This window comes from Heloderma suspectum, chromosome 4 (assembly GCF_057233095.1).
Source record: "Heloderma suspectum isolate Gila_16-S chromosome 4, 16-S_ref, whole genome shotgun sequence".
Taxonomy (NCBI): Eukaryota; Metazoa; Chordata; class Lepidosauria; order Squamata; family Helodermatidae; genus Heloderma; species Heloderma suspectum.
In genome coordinates this window covers 238,606,936-238,629,981 of record NC_139461.1, presented here as the reverse complement: position 1 = coordinate 238,629,981, position 23,046 = coordinate 238,606,936, and the positions used below count along the sequence as shown (strand labels likewise).

Below are 23,046 nucleotides of genomic sequence, written 5' to 3'. Positions count from 1 at the left end.
TCTTGGTGGCAGGGTGACCAGGTGTCTTACTTTATAGAGGACCATCTTCTATTTGAAGAGCTGTCGGAGGACAGGCCTCTGTTTGAAGGTGTCCTCTATTTGATGGCTATCTAGTCCAAGTCCAGTTTAAAGACAAAGAACCCTAAGAAGGGAGAGCAGCAGGGGCCTTGAAGTTGCCCATCAGAAGTTAGCACCTGGCAGGCACACAGGTCACCTGGTCAGTTTCCCTCACTATGGTGAGATGTATTGTATTTCTATTTATATTATAGTTATTATTTCTACATTTATGTGCATATATATATATATATATATATATGCATATGAAATATTATGCAAATTAGTGTCCTCTTTTGTCCTCTTTTTTGGGTGGGTGATGCATTTACTCTTTGGGGACAATGTGCAAGTGGTCACCCTACTTGGTGGTGAGACAGTGAGTGAGGCATCCACGGAGTAGGGAGGGGGTAATAAGAATAATAAATGCTGCCACTGACATTTTAAATTTGGATGGGGTGTCTGGGGTTGCTATTTCAGTGAAAGGAGGAGGTGCATCCATTCCTTTTAGGGCCTTAGAAATACACTTCCATGGATTAATTAATGTAACACTATGACTATGCGCTGTGTATGTACATGACATAAATGTCCACTGTCTTTATGGCTGGTGGTGGGATCTGATTGGGCTCCACTCCTAGAATTCTGTAATCAGCGGAGCAGCTTAAATTCAAGATCCCAAAATAGTAAAGGGGGCACTGCATTTGCCACCCTTGCTTTTAAAGATACCCATTCAGCTTTCAGCGTTAGTCTGACCTTTGTGTATTTGCTTTCAGCAGAAACTTGGCATTCAGTCAGGAGTGTTTTTTTTTTTTTTTACTTAAAAACATTAGTTATGATACACATTTTTGTAATTTAGGAGCGTGTTAAATAGTTTGAATGAGCACAAGCATAAAACAGTACTTCTGAAGGGAGCTGAATTATAGAAGGCTGTGATGATGGTGATGATTTACAACTGAGTGTAATTAGTTACTGTGGCAGTAAACTTGTAAAAATTGAGGAAAATCTGCCTGTCATCAAGCCAGGCTGCTAACCATCTGACATCTAATCCCTAGATACACATCCGTTATCTAATTGACCTTCTCATGGTTGTCACAGCAACTGGGGAGGGGGAAGGATTCCTAGAAAACTGGAGGAAAAAAGATATCATATGGAGATGAGAGGTTTTCTGGCTATAGTCAGCAATGAAAGAGGAGGTGCTGAAGAGGCAAGCCAGAGCCTACACCCCTGTTCAGTTCTTCATAGGAGACAGATGGACTTGGGAGCCATGGCCATCTATATGTCTTCTTTTTTGATAACAGCCTAAGGTGTGTTTGCATGTTCCAGCCTCCAGCTCTATTTTCCAGACTCACATTTCAGGACTAGAGGTATGCTCGCTCCTTTAAAGAGGAATCCATATTCCTACTCCCTCCATTTTAACTCCTCTCTCAGGTCGGTTCACGGGATCTTTGGGTGTGTAGTGACCACCTGAAAATCCATCACCTACTGGCTGGCTGCTCACAGCCATCTGGTAACTTGCAGCCACCCTCATGTGCTGGATTTAGCTTTTTGTACCATACTGCTTGTTGAGGGTGAAAGTGGAGAGTGCAAAAGTTGGTTTGAAAGTCAACATTAAAAAAACTAAGATCATGGCATCTGGCCCCATCACTTCCTGGCATATAGAAGGGGAAGAAATAGAAGCAGTGACAGATTTTTCTTTCTTGGGCTCCAAGATCACCGCAGACGGTGACTGTAGCCATGAAATTAAAAGACGCTTGCTCCTTGGGAGGAAAGCTATGGCACACCTAGACAGCATAGTAAGAAGCAGAGACATCACCTTGCCAACAAAGGTCCATCTAATCAAAGCTATGGTTTTCCCAGTAGTAATGTATGGCTGTGAGAGCTGGACTATAAGGAAGTCTGAGTGCCAAAGAATTGATGCTTTTGAACTGTGGTGCTGGAGAAGACTCTTGCGAGTCCCCTGGACTGCAAGGAGGTCAAATCAGTCCATCCTAAGGGAAATCAACCCTGAATGCTCAATTGGAAGGACAGATACTGAAGCTCAAATATTTTGGCTACCTAATGCGAAGAGAAAACTCCCTGGAAAAGACCCTGACGCTGAGAAAGATTGAAAGCAAAAGGAGAAGGGGACGGCAGAGGATGAGACGGCTAGATAGCATCACCGATGCAATGAATATGAACTTGAGCACACTCCGGGAGAAAGCAGAGGACAGGAAGGCCTGGCATGCTATGGTCCATGGGGTCACAAAGAGTCGGACACGACTGAACGACTGAACAACAACCATACTGCACGAGTCTGGTTTTTGTTTTGTTCTTTTAAAGGCACTTGCAGCAATGTGCAAGCAGTTCAGTACCATGCATAATCACAGATGCAGATGACTAGCTACCTCTGCGCAGGGAAGAACCAGCATGCACAGAATTTCAGGAAGCTCCCAGGCATCCCAATGATTATGTGAACTGGGTCCGAATAAGAACTGACTGCATTAAAACACATTGTTCGTTGAACTGAAATAAATATTCATGTGAACGTGGCCAAAGAGAGGAGTTAAAGCAAGGAGAGAGCAGGCATGTGGAAACCTCTTCAGAGAGGAGCCAGTACTTCTATTCCTGAAACGTTTTTTTCCTCCTCTAAGAGCTTTTTCCTCACCACTTCGGAGGATGTATCTGGCCTTCACAGGGAACTTCTTCCTCACTTGTTCTATGATATGTGCTCATCTGACTTCACTGAACATGTTGTTCCTTGTAAGCAAGAAGTGGGGAATGTACTCATGTATATCAAGCGTGAATGTGAATGGTTCAGAAGTAATGTAAACACTCTTGAAAAATTCCTAGAAAAATACTAATACTCTTTGACCAGATGCAAAGGAAGACAGGGACTGTGCTACTTCAACAGTTATGCAAGGAGCTGGTGCAGTTAAGTGTATCAATCACTGTTTGGGGAAGGGGTTGCAAAAAAACATTATATGCTCTTGTATCATCAGTCCGATGTCTCAGAAAAAGTTCATATTCATGGAAAATGTATGAATGAGTGCCAAGTGAGGGAGAGGAAAGAAGTGAAATGAAATGTAGTGCAACAAGCATTAGTCTACCTGAAGGAGGAAATTACAAAGCATGAGTGAGGGACCGCAAGTGACTGACAGTGCAATCCTATACATGTCTACTTTAAATTATTATTATTATAATTATTATAATTATCAACATTTCTGTACTGCCCCATAGCCGAAGCTCTCTGGGCAGTTTACAAAGGTTATTCTAAAGTAAGTCCCATTGAGCACAATGGGACTTAATCCCAGAGGTAAGTATGTTTAGGATTGCAGCTTGAGAAAGCAAGATCAGGTGAGTTGGGAAACTGAGCTGAGCCAGGTGAAAAGAGTCAAGAGTAGAGATGAAAGAGGGGCTGGGAAAAGCAGGGAGAATGCGACTGGAAATGCACGAGTTATTAGGTAAATTGTTGGCAGGAGTAAGCCTAGAAATACTGGAGAAGAAGAACCTTATCCAAGAATGAAATACAAAAGAGGCACCTGCTAATTGGATCTTACAGGTTCTTTTTTCTGTAATCACTGTAGTCTTGTTGCTAAAGTAAAATAGATTTAAAAAAAAACAAAACAATGCATACTTAGATGCTCAGCTGGCAGAATTTGTATATTCAGTATCTGTCTGAAATTACTGCTGTGGATTTTGCTTGTTAAAACTCAAGTGCAATCCTATACATGTCTACTCAGAAGGAAGTCCTATTGTGTTTGGTTGAGCTTACTCCTAGGTCAGTATGAATAGCTGGTAACCATAATCTAGTTTTCTGCATGTTTCCTCTTTCTGCTTCTCTGTAGCTCATTATCTTGGAAACAGATTCTACTTTGAAAGAACTAAAAGCCCATTGTACTAGAACCTGAATTTGCTATAAACAGTGAAAACAGGGAAGTCGTTTCAGGTTTTAGTGGAGGGGCAACAGAGAGATTTCAGTGGTGGTGGTGAATTCACAGCAAGCCTAAAATAATATCTTCTATGAGAAAGAGAGATTTGATATATCTATTCAAATATATTCTAATCTTAGGGTGCAATCCTATCGGGATAGGTAGCTGCCTCCAAACTTGGAGGTGACCGCCTATCCAATGCAGGGCAGGAGAAGCACAGAGGGGATTGTCCCCTCCATGCTTCAGCTGTCCTGCATTTGCAGCTAGACAACCGATTTCAGCTGTCTACTCCCAGGAAGGTGGAGTGGGGGAAGCAGCTGCTGGACGACACATAGTTTCTCTTTAATACCTCATAATAACCAGAGATATTGGTGATCCTGTAGAATAATCATATGTGTTTCAAATCAAATGGAGTGAGAAATCCATCAGAAAAGACAATGAAGCAGCATTAATTTAGCAGCATCAATCTCGATCCATTTCAATTGGGCTTCAGGCCTGGGCATGAGACAGAAACGGCCTTGGTCGCCTTGGTGGATGAAATGAGGAGGGGTTTGGATAGGGGTGAATGCTCCTTCCTTGTTCTCCTCGACCTCTTAGCGGCTTTTGATACTGTTGACCACAGTATCCTCCTGGACCGCCTGGAGGAGTTGGGCATTGGAGACACCGTATTATGGTGGTTCCGGTCCTTCCTCTCTGGCAGGTATCAGAGGGTAGCACTTGGAGAGGAGGTTTCGGACCCGTGGCCACTCACTTGTGGGGTGCCACAGGGTTTCATCCTCCCCCCGATGCTATTTAACATCTATGTGAAGCTGCTGGGGGCTATCATCAGGAGGTTTGGGGTGTGGTGTCATCAATATGCGGATGACACGCAGCTCTACCTCTCATTTAAAACTTCACCAAGGTTGGCCGTAAAATCCCTGTCCAAATGTCTGGAGATGGTGGGTGGCTGGATGGGGAGGAATAAGCTGAAGCTGAACCCTGACAAGACCGAGGTACTTTTGGTGGGAGACAAGAGGAGGTTGGGGGATGTTGACCTGGTGTTCAATGGGGTACAGTTACACTTGAAAGACCAGGTCCGCAGCCTGGGGGTCATTTTGGACTCCCAGCTGTCCATGGAGGCTCAAGTGTCAGCTGTGAGCTGGACAGTGCTGTACCAACTCCATCTGATACAGCGGCTGCGCCCCTACCTTCCCAACCATCTGCTCCCATAGGTAGTACATGCCCTGGTCTCCTCTCGTCTAGACTACTGTAATGCGCTCTACGTGGGGTTACCCTTGAAGATGGTTCGGAAGCTGCAGCTGGTGCAGAACGCAGCGGCTCGCCTGATTAAAGGCAGCCACTGGCGTGATCACATTACTCCAGTGCTGAAGGAGTTGCACTGGTTACCAGTTGTTTTCCAGGCCAAATTCAAGGTGTTGGTTTTGACCTTTAAAACCCTATATGGCCCAGCCTATCTCAAGGAGTGCCTCCAGCAACACCAGACAGGCCACTCAACAAGATCAGCCTTGGATAGCCTTCTCTCTGTCCCATCAGCCAGGACAACTAGGCTGGTGAGGACGAGGGAGAGGGCCTCCTCTGTGGTGGCCCCCACTCTGTGAAACTCCCTCCCTAGGGAAATCTGCCATGCCCCCTCTTTAATGAGCTTCTGCCACTCATTGAAAACTTGGTTGTTCAGGCAAGCATTTGTGGTGGGCTAGGGAAATTTTAGAAAATGATGTTCTAATGTGTAATTTTATTTTTAAACTGTTTGTATTATTGTACGTCGCCCAGAGTGGCTGGATGACCAGCCAGATGGGCGATTAAGAAATTTAATAAATAAAAAATAATTTACCACAGCAATTAATATGACCTAAAATCATATATACCATATGGCAGGTTGGATAATGCTGTAAATTAGCACCTTCTCATGGACTCCAGTAGAAGTATAAGACTGGGTGGTGAAAGAAAGTCTGGGTCATCAAAGCATATTAGGTTGTATCCAGACTTAGTCATGCTTTGAGTAGATCCATTGTGATCATTAAGTCTTGTATTAGTTATGAATATCTTGTCCCATTGATTCCAATGTGTTCCATAGTCATGTCTAAGCATGACTATGTCTGGATCTAACCTATTGACCCGAGTTCCTTCCTGTTTGTTATTATACTGGGTTTGTAGCCAATGGTAGTCTAACTTAAGTCCCATTCATTTTAATGGGTCTACTCTCAGGAGGGCAATCCAACATAACCCCCTTTAAAAAGTTTCAGAATTACTTTGTAGATTTACCCTGCAATTTTTAAAATGTACCTTAACAATTCACTACTATAGATTCAGATTAATATTATGAATGCTGATATAATTGTTAATTTCTTAGAGCAAAAGAATAAAAAGAAAATAGAAACCTACAGAATAAATTAACTGACAGTTATAGAGCTGAATGAAACATTTTTACAGCGGGATGTCTTCTCACAGGCTTTCATGATTACCAAGTGACTCATAATGCATCATGGGAGGATATTTATGCAGTTATAATTATACAGAAATTGTTGTCATAATTATATAGGTATTTTATCCTCATTCCCATTTTTGAGCCTCATTTCTCAGTCACAATGAAAATATTAACATGGATCATTCTTAATTACTGACGAGAATGTGCAAAAATTCTTCTCTTGGTAATATGGCCATTTTTTTGTCGTTTTGGGGATGGCTTCAGTGACAGTTATAATTTAATAGCAGGATTCAGCTTTGAAACCTGTGAAATAGAGAATACTTCTGAGCATATGCAGAATGCCTCCCCTTACTCCTAAGGACACCTCCAAACATTGCTGGGATAAGCAACAGCGGCAGGCCAACAGGAAACACGGTAGGAAGTATTTCATTGAAAAGGTACTTCCTGTTGCAGAGAGTTGTTGCTAGCACCTCCATTTTGGCAGAATGGTAGCTCGTCCTTCTATGCCATTCCTGCTAGTCCATCCGGAATAGCAGCAATTAAAACAAGGTTCACCCCTGAATTTGTAACTTGCGGGCAATCAGCCATAAACCAATTTATGTGGAGGCACCAAAAGTATCTACAGCCAACCACAGATCTAAGATTAGGGGAAAGAGCTTCCAGGCAGTGTGTGTGTGTGTGTGTGTGTGTTTAAAAGCAATTAAATGTGTATCATACATTCTCACATTAGGAAACAAATATTGATATCAGTGCAAAGAAACAAAATATTAGACAGCCTAGAGTTTGATTATAAAAAGAGACAGATGAGCAGGGAGGAGATAGAAGAAATACTCTGTTTATTTGAAAAGCCACAAGAAATCAGATAGCAAAAATGAGACTGAAAAAGCAAAATGAAGTTTATGTTTTCAAAAAAGCTGGGGGAGGGAATTACACAGTGTGCCCATGGTATATCAGTCACAGCCCCTCAGACTTCTCAAGACTCCTATCTTCTGTGACTGCTCAATATTTTTTTGTCTTGTCTTGAGAGTAATTTTCATTTGTGTTGTTCAGGGAGTCCGTACTCCCATTCCCTGTAACCACACTGGTTAATATTCTCTCTACCTCCCTAGGTAATATTTCTCTCTCTTCATTCTCTGTCTCCCTGTGGTAGAAATAGTTAAAGTTGGAGACAATAACTGGCACAGGGAGTGCAATGGTGAGCACCCCTGCAATAGCACATAGAGTCCCCACTATCTTTCCCCCCACGGTGGTTGGACACATGTCTCCATAGCCAACAGTCGTCATGGTGACCACAGCCCACCAGAAGCCATCAGGTATGCTGGAGAAATGTGACTGTGGTTCGTCCACCTCTGCAAAGTAGATGGCACTAGAAAACAGTATGACCCCAATGAAAAGGAAAAAGATGAGCAAGCCCAGCTCCCTCATGCTGGCCTTGAGGGTCTGTCCCAAGATTTGTAGCCCCTTGGAGTGCCGGGAAAGCTTGAAGATACGGAAGACCCTGACAAGACGTATAATCCTGAGGATGGCCAAGGACATGTTCTGTTGGCCATTTAGCTCACTGTGCTGAATTAGCTCAGTGGTGAGGGTCACAAAATAAGGAATGATGGATACAATATCAATGATGTTCATAATATTCTTGAAGAACTCAGCCTTGCTGGGGCAAACAATGAATCTGACAAACAACTCAAAGGAGAACCAGATGATGCAAGCAGTTTCTATCACAAAGAAAGGGTCTGTGAAAGTATTAGGGGCCTCGATGGCTTTGGTTAGGTTGTTAGCTTCATCCTTCAGGTCCTTGATCTCCCTCTCATCTCTGAACTCAGGTAAGGTCTCTATACAGAAAATGATAATAGATATGACAATAACCAGGACTGAGACCAAAGCCACACCCCTGGCTGCACTAGAGCTTTCAGGGTACTCAAACAGTAGCCAGAACTGTCTGTGAAAGTCATTGGTTGGCAGAAGAGTGATGGGATCCTTAATAAAGCCTTCATCTTCTCTGAACTGGTCCATGGCTTCTTCACCAAGCTCATAGAAAGTGATTTCATCTGCGAAGACATCTATAGGGACATTGGCCGGACGCCGAATTTTCCCCCCAGATTGATAGTAGTACAGTATACCATCAAAACTGGGCCTGTTCCTGTCAAAGAAGTACTCGTTCCTCATTGAATCAAAATAATGTATCCTCTTCTCAGGGTCTCCAAGTAGGGTTTCTGGAAACTGATTAAGAGTCTTGAGCTGTGTCTCAAACCTCAGCCCAGCAATATTGATGATGACTCTCTGGTCGCCCTCATCCATTGCCACATTCTCTGCCACCAGGTGGTCACAGAATTCAGCAGACAATTTGGAGAATATTGTCTCATGGTTTGTGTTCTCACTATTGATGAGAATTTTCCAGTTGGACAGGAGGCTGGCACAGCTGGAATGCCCTTTGGGTGACTGGCCAGCAGCACTAAGGTCAAAACAGGGATCTTCCACTACCTCGTCAGTGTTGTCAAAACTAACCAGTGCCACCTCCATTTCCTTCCAAGAGGACACGTCCATCATACAGGGGTAATCACATTAGCAGCATGAACCCCCAGGTTAGATATCAGCAGCGTGCGTCTTTCCCACACTATGATGATCTGCAAGTGAACAGACAGAGAGACAGAGAGGATTTATGTGTATGTGTCACTCGCTTGCTTGCAAAGAATAAAAAAATCTGGGTCTAGGATAACTCTTCTTTAAACAAACAGAATAATTGCTGTTAATGCTATTAATTAGCACTGCTGCTATTATCCCTCCAAGGGAGGATTCTAGTAGGTGTTTTACATGTACTCATTATAACAGCAACAACTCCCAGCACAGTTTATAGTGCCCAAGGTTATAGGGTTTTACATGGGCAGTGTCTTAGATGGTTCCCAGAAATCCATAGCCTCTGCTCTTTTCCCTGGCACCATAGACAGTTGCTTCAAAGGAGAACTTCAAAGTGAAGATGTTGAGGAGGGGTCATTGGCATATTTTTAATTTTTGCTTCAATCTCACAGTTTGTTTTAGCACCCCGAATTCACCCTAGACATTTTCTTTTTGAGTAGAGCAAGGGCAGGGTAAATTTTTTTTGATGGGGTCAAAACAAAAAACCTCAGGCTGCTGTGAGCACCAACAACCTTCATGGTTAGTCTGGATAAGTTTAAATTTACCTTGCTTATTATCGTAGCCACTTTTTAAATATAAGCCACAGTGTCTGCTCCCGAGCTTATGGGAAACACACTTCTCTAGCTTCTTCATCACAAGCAGAAGTTGCTATTTTGCATATTTCCACATCACAAGTTGCTGAGAAGGAAGTTGCAGAAGTTTCTGCTTGTTGCAAAATCAGACAGTTTATTTCCCATGGACATAGAGCTGTCACCGTAGGTTCTATAAAAAGCAGCAGCTACAAGCCAATGTAGTTGTGGGCACTGGACCGCAATCTCAACATACACAGAACTTTTCAACACAACAAATTTAAGAAGAGCAGTTCTAGTGCAAAATCACGTAAACTAGGCTTTAAGCTCATGGCACCCCAGTGAAGCTAGTATCTGAGTAGTCTGTAAACAATTGTATGGAAACATTGGAGCATTAAAATGAGATATGGACACTTCTGAGAAAATAATTTATGCAAATTATGCAAATTTATGCTAGGTTAGGTTGCAATCCTATGCACACTTGCCTGGGAGTAAGCCCCATTGACAGCAACGGGACTTATGTCTCTGAAGATATATATAGGATTGCATTATTAATCACTAAGCAGGGTACTCTCCCTGCTGAGGTAAAAGGAAGGGACAAATGTGTTAGAGGAGCTGAAATAAATGTGTGTGTGCGAGAGAGGGAGAGATTTTTTGCACATGGAAATTTTCCGTGAGATGTTCCCATTCTGAATTTGCATGTAGCTATCCGAAGTTTTTTAAAAAATCTGAATTTGGAATTTGATATCCAAAGTTGTAAGTTATATATGAATTTTACACAACCTCTTCATTCCATATCTGCATGATTTTATGAGTATTTATTTTGATGCTTTAGAATGGCTATGCTTTCCTCTACTGTTCCACTCCCAAATGAGAGAGTTCTCTAGCCTTAAAAAAGAAGTGCAGAATAGCAACCAACACAAGCCAGTCAGACCAGTTGTACATATTCTTCTGATCCCTAAATATAGTCATACGTTGGACCTGAAGTAAAAGCTAGACATGGAGGGCATTTCTGCACTGGTTTTTTTGTGCAATAACTTCACAGTTGTTACCATTTGTTGTGGTGTGCACAGCCTGGGCATTGTCCTTGAAGGAATATTGACATTTCCCAGCACTGAATGCAGTGCATTTTCCCCTTGGGAAATGCATTCTTCCTCCAGACAATACATCCAATTATGTTATGATTGCCATGTGGAATATGATTGTGCTTCAGCATATGGTTTAATCCCAAACACAAGTCTCTTCCTTGAGTACCAGCAACATTTTGTGTAAAGCATAACATGTGAAGTGGAATTCTGTTTTAACTGTGGAACTTAGTCCTTGATACTCCCTAGGGAAAGAGGACAAAACATCCTAGCCCTTGCAGGCACAATCCCTAATACCCCAAAGAATGTGAATGGTATTTTTTATTATTAACTATATTTATTTTGATATAGTCAAAATACAGAACCTAGTCTGTCTGTCCGTCCCCAACTCCTCCCTCTGATTCCTTCCCTACAAAGGTACATAGAAATAGGTATGAAGAATGAACACTATTCAAAGTGTTGGTCATAGCTCCTGTCCCCTGGCCTTCATATATGTGGGCTAAATAAGAATGTTTAATACTTGGTTTCTAATCTATGTGTAACTCCAGTGACTAAGGGTGCAATCCTATGCACATTTAGACGGGAAAAAGGCCTACAACTCCCAGCATGCCCCAGCCAGCTGGGAGTTGTAGGCCTTTTTTCCATCTAAATGTGCATAGGATTGCACCCTAAGAAGCCAATGTTATTGCACTAGAAGGCCAGCTCCATCCAAGAAGCTGAGCAATGGGTTTGGGACTTCTGTGACTGTCCAAAGGAAAGGTGTCTTATCTTAAGAGAGGATGCCGGGACAATTTACAGAATATCTGGTAGGGATGTTGTTGGATTCAAACAAAGCCCAAAGCCTGAGCAAAATTTGGCCACTTCAGTCCAGTTCTGTTGCTTCCTGAGGTGAAGCAGGTTTCTCTCCAAACCTAACGGAACTGAAGCTAAATGAGGCTTCATTTCTGACTTGCTTCAGAGAGAGGAAGATGCAGGACCAGTGGAGGCTGGTGGCTCCGATTTCAGTGGGGCTGTGAATCCATTGCAGTTTCAGTCAGAACCAGCCAGAATGCTAAAGGAGCTACCCAAGGTGATGAACCGTATCCTCCAATAGATTCAGCACCTTGGATACCTCCTTTAGAGTTCTGGTTGGTTCTGACTGAAACCTGGATGGATTCACAGCCCCACCAAAAGAGTCACCAGCCTCCACTGGCATCCTGTAAATAGGGTCTGTTAGTTTCATTTCTCTAAACCAGGGATGCACAACCTTTTGGCCCTGAGGGTCCCAACAGGCAATGTCAAGGGGCCACACATGCTCACACATGTGTGCACACCCGCACACACAAGCCTAAGCATTCTCTAATCTCTTATCAGAGATAACTGAGAACTCAGTTCCCTTGCTAGCATGGGAAAGCCCAGGCAGCGCCACTATAGTCGCAGACGCAGGGGGATGTCTGGCAGGCTGCCAGAAATGGCTTGGCAGGCTGCATGTGGCCTGCAGGCCACACTTTTTGTACCCCTGCTCTAAACACTGAATTTGAGCAAAGGGAGGGAATGTGGTTGAGTGACTGACAGGTCCAACTTCTAATCCTAGGGTACGTTTTACCAGGACCTCCAAACACTGTGCTTTGGGGGAGGGCAAGGATGGGACCCAGGGGTGGCCATTCTTCCAGTGCCACTAGGCATCACTATGAAAAAGCCATGAACTGGTTTCCAATCATCATAACTTCCAAGCCCCTACAGCTATCCTTCTGAAACTGTGCAAGTGTATTGCCTGGAGACACCTCCATGATGTCTGCCTTTTTCATACAAATTGTCCCAAAAACATGTTTTTGGGGAGAGAAGGGAAAGCAAATAACTTCAAGCCTCCCCCCAAATTTGTAGACACTCTTGTTCAGTGTAGTGTTCTCATTATCAATACTAACTCCAAAGTACAACTGATTTTTCTGACAGTCTAAACACAGTGGTGATAACATTCCAATCTTCAGCCTTAAACTCTGCAACTGATAATATTCTGTATGTAGCCATAATCCTGTCAGAGTACATCTTTTACTAATCTGCAAAACAAAATTTCAGATTATGTAGCTATTATGTAGGGGTCTTCAAGTGTACCACTTGAACCTTAGAGAGCTATGGATCTGGGTCTTCTAAAACGCGGATAGGGTTGCCACCTTTTTCTGAGACCTACACCTGCTCCTGAGCATGGGCAGAGTGCCTTCCCTTTGTAAAGGAAATGTTTCCTTCCCTGTCTGGGAGTATTGTAGAAACTAGTGTCCTGTGTGTCAACCTCAGCCTATGCATCTAGGGTAACAATGGCCCCACAGATGCTGTGCTGCCTGCCTGAGAGGTAGCCTGGGGTGAGATGGGGGGAAGTAGAAATAGTGAACCCGTCAGTTTTGTTTTCTCCCACATTTGTACTTTTAAAACCTCAAATTCTTTCTCAGATATGAAGAACTTTTGCAAATTTTGGTAAATAAAATAAATGAACAGAAATGAAATTCTCATCCGTCTGCACCAGCCGAATGCAACAGATACAGCTATTCCCAGCATGGAGAGGGCTATGATGTGCTTGCCTGCCATATAGCTGTTAAAGACAAGGAGCCTGTCAGAAAAAAGATGTGGCAACCCTAATTAACCACTAACATGATTGAATACACAGGAATTCAGACTTTTAACAACAACGTCATCTAGCTTAAAGTCCTGGGGCTAGATGGATGAATGAATCTCTCAGTTTTGGTTTCTTTCACATTCATTTTTTTAAACATGAAGTTGTGAAAAAATCGTGATTTGGGGGAACATCTTATCAAAACTGAACTGAAAAGAAATTCTTACCTACCCCTAGCAGGCAGACATTTGACTGAGGCTCAGATTCTGCTATGGACTAGTTGGCTTACCTGTACAAGAACTGAGAGACTCCAGATGCCATCCCAAGGACTGTGCCCTTGCTGCTCAGAAGCACCCAAATTCAGAGACTTCCTAGGTTGAAGGTGGCAGGGCAGGAGGATCAGTGCAGGTGATCTTTCAACATTGTCTGATATGTACAAATGCAGTCACTGGCATTTTCCTCATCATTTCCATCGTGCCATGCTAAATTTCTGCAAGCCAAGCAGCTGTCAGAAAGGAAGATGGCACTCCCAGGTTGCCAGCTCTGTACAGCAGACATTGAGTGCTTACGGACAGAGGGCTGCCAGCGCTAACAACCAAAAAACATTCTATAGTCGTTCCATCTTTTCTTCCTTAATGGATTTTTTCTGCTAAGAAAAAGAGATGTGAAAACATGGGAGGGCTATAAGTTGAAGACGATGTTGTTTCAACCCCCTGTAAAATTCCATGAGCGAAGCAATGTGATTGCACAATAACAGCCTTGGCTGCAAGCACCCAGAGTCAGATCATGTATTCCTGTCAAAGGAATCTGAAAAGACGACCAATTTCAGTATGGTTCCAAAATAATTATGAACCAAACGTGATGTAGTCCCTTCCCATTCCTAAACACACTTGCTAGAGAGAAAGCCTACTGAGCAGAGTAAATGTCTAAGTAAACATGCTTTAGGTTGCACTGTGAATCTGACCTCTGATGCTTATGAGGCCATTTCTAATCAAGGTGCTCTGAATTTAGTACAAAACAGCCAAGGGTTTAAGAAGCTTGCTCCCCTGGAGCAAGGACCAAGTCATGTATTTTTGGAGCAGCAGAAACAGGGATAGCAGTGCACAGCATCTTGCGACGTCTTTCTCAGACATGCCTTGTTATGCTCTCAGATGCTGAGAAGAATAGTCAGGTATTTTCCCACTGCTCCTTGCCTAACATTCGTGGTGTGTTGCAGGAAGAAATATAAAGCTGCTGATAGCTGAGCATTGTGACCATGTCCAAATTACTGTGCTTGGTTTGCATACAAACCAAGCAATTTGCATACAATACAAATTACTCTGTCCAGATGTGGGGAACTGGGTTACAGCAGCTTTGTCACAGACAGCATGTGAGTGATTTCCTCTCCCACCTTGATTATATATAACAAATATCTGCAGCTCTCTTAAAAAGAGTTTGATCTCAAGAACCCTAATCAGAATTCTTTCCAGGGGAGATATTTGTTTAAATCCTCTACCAAGGCCCCATCTACATGGCACTGCTTTCGCCCCACACCCTGTCACAACAGTGCGGCATTGCAGCTTTGAATTAGCTTCTGCTGTGATACATTCGCGATGTACTGCATGCTTCCCTAACAGACTCCGCTGTGCCCCTTCTTTTTGCCATTATACTTTAATGTGCAGCTGTGCAGTCCCATGAGCGTGGGGGTGTGACACTGCCATGGCTATTTTGTATTTTATGGGTTCTGTGTTGTGTCTTTCCGTCCTTCGTTAGGTAAAAAGTGGGTGTTCTGTGTCCCTTCATTTCCACACCATCTGTCTGTCAGTTCCCCAGCTTGAGACTCTTGCGATGGTTTGCATGAGCAGTACATGCCTACCCATCACTCCAAAATGTTGGCTGGAGTGAAGCTGGTCCTCCCCCAAGACATCCCCCCCCAGCCCTCGGGCACTGAGTCTAAAACAACCATTGCGAAGATACAAAGCTGCAAGAATGTGCAAAAGTGTGATTAAATAAATGAAAACGCCTCTCTGTGCCTCTGTAACTGCACAGCTGCAAAGGGACAGGGGGAGTAAAGGGGCATCACAGAGTGGCGCAAGCACTCTGCATGCCTACAACATGCCTGCTGCAAAATACGAAGTCGGTTTGGGGAAGGGACAGACGGCTCCCAACTGCGGGAAACCCACAGCAAATGAAAAACATTGCAGCAAAACGCCTCCTTGGAAATCTGCATTTCCTAGGAAAAAAACATGGATGGCTGAGAAGTAGTGACTATGTCATCTGTCCCGAGGGACATGGACTCTCAGCCGCCCTGGAATAAGGGGCCCGTGTAGATGGGGCCCAATACTCCCCTGCCCAGTATAGAGCTGAGGGAAACAAATCCCATGAATTTGCACACTAGTTATTTTCCACTAGTCACCACTGGAGGAATTCACACACCATTGAAATTTGCACACTAGTCATTTTGCACTGGTCACCACTGGAGGAGGTCCAGGTCCTTTTTAAGACTCAAACTGGCCCAGCTACTAATTTTTCATTTGACTTCCCATTCCGTTTTCTTAGTTGGAGAGTAGACTGTTTGTCAGTGTTGATGTAGCACCCTCCATGTGTGAGGTCAGGGACTATTTCCCCCATTCCCCCCTCCTCCCACTAAAAAAAGGCCTAGGGGAAATGCTGTTAATGGTCAGTTTAGCATTTACTGAAGGTGTGTTCATTCATATGAAGCAACAAGGCCACTAGGGGGTGCGCCTGGTATTACTGTCTGAAATGGTACCCTTTCAAGTAAAGCTATTTCGATTCGCAAACACACACACGCACACACACACTCGCGCACACGCACCCAGTGTAACTGAACCTCTCCTCTATTTGTTCCTGTAGTTGTTAATGCAGGCAGTACATAAAAGAGAAATCAAGGCACCTTGTGCCACTAGACTCTTTTGTTGTTTTTGTAGCTAGTGAGTTACAGACCATTTTGACCAAAGGCTGAATATTTTTTACTGTTTTCATGCAGGATGTGAAAAAAATCCTCTGAGGCTCCCTTTCACGATTTGTGCCATGTGTCAATGTTATTACTGCAGGACGGAGTGTAGAAGAGAATTCAAATGTTCATTCTCACAAATGCAAGTTTACATTCGAGACCCATTTCAATGTATTTAACTCACTCTAAGCCTCACATATGATACACTCAAGACAACAAGCGAAGCAGGCCAGGCCTGGTTCAAGAGACACTTGTACCGGAGGCGCGAGGGAGGATAGAATACCCCCCCCCTCTTCATTTATTTACAAAATCTATATTACTGCTCTGTATCTAACAAAATTCCCAAGTGGTGTACAATAAAAGATAGTAAAAAAGAATCAAGATGTAGAATTAAAATATTTTAAATCTGATTATATGTTAATGAAACGGTGGCTGGTCAAGCACGTAAGGCTTGTTGAAATAAAAATGTCTTCAGCAGGTGCTGAATACAACACAGTGTCAGTGACATCAACACGCAGGGAGGTCCACAGAGAGGGAACCAGTACACTGAAGGCTCAACTCCGAGCGGACTCCAAACAGACCTCAGGTCCATGCAGAACCACAGGAGTTCCTCATCTGATGAGCTCAGTGATCAGGCAGGTGGGCAAGGGAGAAGGCACGCTCTCAAACATTACATTGCAGGAGAGAGAGAGATGGTGTATTAAATATAAAATGTTAACATATTTCCAACCATTTAACGGTTTCCAAAATCTGCTGCATGCTGCCTGAGATGGCCACATTATACTACCCGCAGGCAGGGCAATACCAAAAGCCAGACAACACCAAGGGCAAAACTACTGCTGCTGAAAGCAATGAACTGATAACCTTAAGCATATACCACAGGGCTCGTGTTTCCTTCCCTCAGTATGTATAGGAGTCGATACTTTTATGATGATTGTGACGTTTCAGTGCAACACCAAATTAGTCACAGATCTTCCCCCTAATGGAGGAAAGTACTGCTTGTTCAGCCTGTGTAGGTACAAATTGCTGATGAGCCTTATCTGTATGTATTGGTTACAATTTGCAGTTGCCACCATCACTGTCTGTTCTGGTTTGCAGTATGATCGCTCAATGCACACACTCAAGATAGTAATACAATATATCGTTGTCTGAGAATGGCCAAAGGCAGATAACGTTCTAGCACGGACAGACCCACAGGCCAGTAAAGCCCTGTGTATGAAACTCTGTTTCTAACCTGGCATCTGCAGTGGTGTTTGTTCCGTAAAATGACACAACACAACAACAATTTGTTTTCCCATTAAAGGTCATCAGGCCACCTTTTCTATATAACTGAGCAAAACAGCCTTCAGGTGCTTTACAGCCATTCATGGAAAGCACACTGGCTGTTATACTGGGGAATATTCAGGAGCTTTCTGGGGCCCAAGGACACAGTGGATGTGGCTTTCCTCTTGCTCATCCTTCACAACAAATGTAACCTCTCTGATGCCTTGCTTCACTGCAAAACAGGGGAGGCAGGAGATCAAATCAGCCTATTCTCAGTGCTTTTTGAAAGCTCAGTCTTCCCTGTTCTAGTGCAACACTGGAAGCAGTACATGGCTAGGGGTGGTAGAGGGAAGGTACCATCTTGTGTTTTCCCCCAGCCACAATACTAGGAAGTTACCTTGCTCAAGCCCCATTGAAATGAATGGAAGCTATTTCAAGAGCACAGTCGTGGGTTGCTTCCACCCTAGCCCTGTCTGTGGGCACATGCAAAGTGCTACTGAAGCAATTACAGGCTAGTATGCCTTTAGTTCCCCTTCATGGATCACTGCCTTGTTGTGGCGAAGGGGCTTGCATAACTCAGTGAAGCCATAAGCTATGCCATGCAGGGCCACCCGAGATGGACAGGTCATGGCAGAGAGTTCTGACAAAATGTGGTCCACTGGAGAAGGAAATGGCAACCCACTCCAGTATTCTTGCCAAGAAAACCCCATGGAACGTATCACAAGGCTAAAAGAGATGACGCCAGAAGATGAGCCCCTCAGGTCGGAAGGTGTCCAGTATACTACTGGGGAAGAGCAGAGGGAATTTCCAAGAAGCGCCAGAAAGAGTGAAGCGGCTGGGCCAAAGCCGAAAGGACACTCAGCTGTGGATGTGTCTGGTGGTGAAAAGAAAATCCGATGCTGTAAAGAACAATATTGTTTAGGAACCTGGAATGTCAGATCAATGAATCAAGGTAAGCTGGAGGTGGTCAAACATGAGATGGCAAGATTGAACATCGACATCTTGGGAATCAGCGAACTAAAATGCACAAGCATGGGCGAATTTAATTCAGGTGACCATCATATCTACTACTGTGGGCAAGAATCCCTTAGAAGAAATGGAGTAGCACTCATAGTCAATAAAAGGGTGGGGAAAGCAGTACTGGGGTACAATCTCAAAAATGATAGAATGATCTCAGTACGAATCCAAGGCAAACCATTCAACATCAAAGTAATTCAAGTCTATGCCCCAACCATGGATGCTGAAGAAGCTGAGGTTGATTGGTTTTATGAAGAGCTACAACACCTTCTAGAACTAACACCAAAAAAAGATGTCCTCTTCATCATAGGGGATTGGAATGCTAAAGTAGGAAATCAAGAAATAACCAGGATAACAGGCAAGCATGGCCTTGGTGTACAAAATGAAGCAGGACAAAGGCTAATAGAGTTTTGCCAAGAGAACACGCTGATCATAGCAAACATTCTTTTCCAACAGCACAAGAGGCGACTCTACACATGGACATCACCAGATGGTCAATATCAAAATCAGATTGATTATGTCCTTTGCAGCCAAAGATGGAGAAGCTCGAAGAAAACAATAGAATGGGAAAGACTAGAGATCTCTTCAAGAAAATCGGAGATCTCAAGGGAACGTTTTGTGCCAAGACGGGCATGATAAAGGACAAAGAAGACAGGGACCTAACAGAAGCAGATGAGATTAAGAAGAGGTGGAAAGAATACACAGAAGAACTATACACGAAAGATCTTAATGTCCCTGATAACCATGATAGTGCAGTCACTGAACTTGAGCCGGACATCCTAGTAGAGAGTGAGGTCAAGTGGGCCTTAGGAAGCATTACTAACAACAAATCTAGCGGAGATGACAGTCTTCCAGCTGAGCTACTTAAAATCCTAAAAGATGATGCTGTTAAAGTGCTGCACTCAATATGCCAACAAATTTGGAACACTCAACAGTGGCCACAAGACTGGAAAAGGTCAGTTTACATTCCAATTCCAAAGAAGGGCAACGCCAAAGAGTGTTCAAACTACCGCATAGTTGTGCTCATTTCACATGCCAGCAAGGTTATGCTCAAAATCCTACAAGCTAGGCTTCAGCAGCATGTGAACTGAGAACTACCGGAAGTACAAGCTGGGTTCCAAAGAGGCAGGGGAACTAGAGATCAAATCGCCAACATTTGCTGGATCATGGAGAAAGCAAGAGAATTCCAGAAAAACGTCTATTTCTGCTTCATTGACTATGCTAAATCCTTTGATTGTGTGGATCACAACAAACTGTGGCAAATTCTTAAAGAGATGGGAGTACCAGACCACCTTACCTGTGTCTCCTGAGAAACCTGTACGAGGGTCAAGAAGCAACAGTAAGAACCAGACATGGAACAACCGATTGGTTCCAAATTGGGAAAGGAGTACGACAAGGCTGTATATTGTAGGGATGGCAGAGAATTCCGCCACAGATCTTGGTAAGGCCAAATGCCAGTGCATTCGGCCCCCCGAACTCCGTGGCGGAACGGCCTGCCACCCCCCCGCCACCCCCGCGGATCCTCCCCGGGACGAGACTTACCTGGGGCGGATCTTCCGGGTGGCAGCGGCTCCGGTGGCGGCTCCGGTGGCGGCTCTGGCGGCGGTTCGGTGGCGGCAGCTGCGGTGGCCGGTCTTCTGACTGGCCACCGCCGCCGCCATTTCCAGTGTTAAAAAACAAACAAACGATGTGATAGTTTTCACGTCTGACTTTAAAAAAACAACGCGCGTACGCAAATAGCAGAGGCTACGGCCGCCACCATTTGCGTTCCTTATTTTGGCCCGTCTTAGTCTACGTAAATATTTACATAGACTAAGACAGAGAAAATAAGGGGGAACGCAAATAGCGGCGGCCGTAGCCGCCGCCATTTGCATACACACGTTTGTTTGTTTTTTAAAGTCAGACGTTATAGGCTACGTAAAGATTTACGTAGCCTATCACGGCTGACTACAGGGACGCAAAAGGTGGCGGCTATGGCCGCTGCCATTTGTATCCCTACTAGCCAGCGGCTGGATGTCCGGCTGCTGGCGGAGCCGGCTGGCGGCTCCGCGGAATCCCCACGGAGCGGAGCCGGCTGGCCAGGATTCCGGGGGGGAGGCGCGGAACGAGGATTCTGGGGGGAGGGACGGAGCACCTCCCCCCCCCAGCGGAACCCGGCAGAGCCAGGTAAGGCCAATTTTGTACATCCCTAGTATATTGTTGCCCTGCTTATTTAATTTTATATGCAGAGTACATCATGAGAAACGCTGGGTTGGATGAATCACAGGTTGGAATTAAGATTGCCGGGAGAAAAACTAAGATCATGGCATCTGGCCCCATCACTTCCTGGCATATAGAAGGGGAAGAAATGGAAGCAGGGACAGATTTTATTTTCTTGGGCTCCAGGATCACCTCAGACGGTGACTGTAGGCATGAAATTAAAAGATGCTTGCTCCTGGGGAGGAAAGCTATGGCACAACTAGACAGCATAGTAAGAAGCAGAGACATCACCTTGCCGACAAAGGTTCGTATAATCAAAGCTATGGTTTTCCCAATAGCAATGTATGGCTGTGAGAGCTGGACTATGAGGAAGGCTGAGCGCCAAAGAATTGATGCTTTCGAACTGTGGTGCTGGGGAAGCCTCTTACAAGTCCCCTGGACTGCAAGGAGGTCAAATCAGTCCACCCTAAAGGAAATCAACCCTGACTGCTCATTGGAAGTACAGATACTGAAGCTGAAGCTCAAATATTTTGGCCACCTAATGCGAAAAGTCACTGGAAAAGGCCCTGATGCTGGGAAAGATTGAAGGCAAAAGGAGAAGGGGACGGCGGAGGATGAGATGGCTAGATAGCATCACCGATGCAATGAACATGGACTTGAGCACACTCTGGGAGAAAGCGCAGGACAGGAAGGTCTGGCGTGCTGTGGTCAATGGGGTCACGAAGAGTCGGACACAACTGAACGACTGAACAAAATGCCTTTAATTAAAAGCTTCCTGTTTCCAGGTTCTGCCCATTTATTTATTTCTGTTTAGTGCATTAGTGATGAATTTCCCCTTAATTAATCAATTAATCACCTTGTTCCCTATGGTATACACATGTTTTAATTAGTGGTTTCATTACATTATTTTTCTTTGTTTCGTGTATAGCAAAATAGCACAATTTCAAATAATGCAAAGAAACCAGTAATTAACTGCACACACATATAGGGATTAGAAGCTGATTAATTAAGGGGCAAATCATCATGAACCCCTCTAACTGCCCTGAACAGGAAGCAATAACATGGGAATCATAGAATAGTAGGGTTGGAAGGGGCCTACAAGGCCATCGAGTCCAACCCCCAAGGAACCTTGCAGGTTCTTCTTTGTAGGGAAGAAACTACAAGGAGAACATTCTTAATTAACATCACCGGACGCTTTGCTGAATGGGATTTACATGTTGAGTATACATTACAGGAACATTATTGGCAATAGGGATGGATATTGCTGGATAAAACAGCGCTGCATTAAGTGCTGTGTGGAACCTCCATTTTCCTTCTGCTTCCAGGTAATTGTAGAAAAGCAATACCTCAGCAGCATTAGAGGACTCTAGTGGGGAAGCAACCATGCTCTTGAGTGACTCCCATTCATATCAGTGGGGTTTCCAGAGGAGAGCATCTCAATGGATCATCCTCCTGTGCCATTTGCAGCTGCTGGGCAGATTATCAGAGTATCAGCATGGATCAGTGCTCTTATTTTTCACTACATGTTCCCTGTTACTAAAGTAAGGAAATGCACTCCTTTACTGTAAAGCTTTACTCATGGCTAAATACAAAAACCAGACAAAGCTAAGGCTCCTGGAAGCCTCCTGATCCTACCCATAGTCTATTTGATAGTATTTGTTGGCATCCCTTTCAGAAATCATAGAATCATAGAATAGTAGGGTTGGAAGGGTCCTACAAGGCCATCGAGTCCAACCCCCAAAGTTACAATGTCTTTCCAAAGCTGCAAAGAAACATGGAAACGTGCAATATGTTACTTAGTTTTTAGTGATGCTTTTAAATAGAACGTTGTCTCATTTACTTGTCTCTATAAATCACCTAACATCTGCTTCGAAAATCTGATTAACTAATATTCTACATCTTAAATTCTCCACTGGAAAAAATTAAAGGTCATTTTAGGAGTTAGGGTGATTTTTCCATCATGTTCTATTTGTAAATGAGTTTATTTATGCTGTGCTTTCTCCCTCCCCCCCGCCCTGCCCTTGTCCCATCTCAAAATGCAGTTACATAAAACTGGTTAAGCTTTAGACAAGGAGGTTTGGGGTTTTGTCAATGACTGTTACGCTCACGGTAAATGAAAAAAAGCAGAAGCAACAACAAAAAGCACAGAACAGATGCAGCAATGCATCTTCTCTTTCCCCCTCCTCCAGTTGCTTAGTCAAGATGAGTAGCGAGTTGTTTTTTAAAGTAATCCTCTGAAACATACTTAGCCTCAGGACTTACCAGCACAAGGTTGAGTCCCACCAAAGCTCTATGCATCTATCCTATGAAACAATTTAATAAGAAGAAAAAATGTAGAGGGGGGGAAAAAGTTAGTTC

General features: G+C 43.9%; 1 protein-coding gene across 3 annotated transcripts; it reads right to left on the bottom strand.

Moving 5' to 3' along the window:
- Nucleotides 1-7,198: 7,198 nt before the first annotated feature.
- KCNA10 (potassium voltage-gated channel subfamily A member 10) lies at nucleotides 7,199-22,995 on the bottom strand. 3 transcript variants are annotated; one of them, XM_084848296.1, is made up of 3 exons: nucleotides 22,951-22,995; nucleotides 13,546-13,627; nucleotides 7,199-9,008 (listed from the first exon to the last, which is right to left on the bottom strand). In XM_084848296.1, exon 3 carries the CDS (start codon nucleotides 8,929-8,931, stop codon nucleotides 7,384-7,386), a length of 1,548 nt encoding a protein of 515 aa, XP_084704422.1. In that variant the 5' UTR covers nucleotides 8,932-9,008; nucleotides 13,546-13,627; nucleotides 22,951-22,995; the 3' UTR covers nucleotides 7,199-7,383. The 3 variants fall into 3 exon arrangements, with proteins under 3 accessions (XP_084704422.1, XP_084704423.1, XP_084704425.1); XM_084848297.1 differs by lacking the exon at nucleotides 13,546-13,627; XM_084848299.1 differs by lacking the exons at nucleotides 13,546-13,627; nucleotides 22,951-22,995 and adding an exon at nucleotides 9,564-9,677 and having other exon boundaries at nucleotides 7,206-9,008.
- Nucleotides 22,996-23,046: the final 51 nt, after the last annotated feature.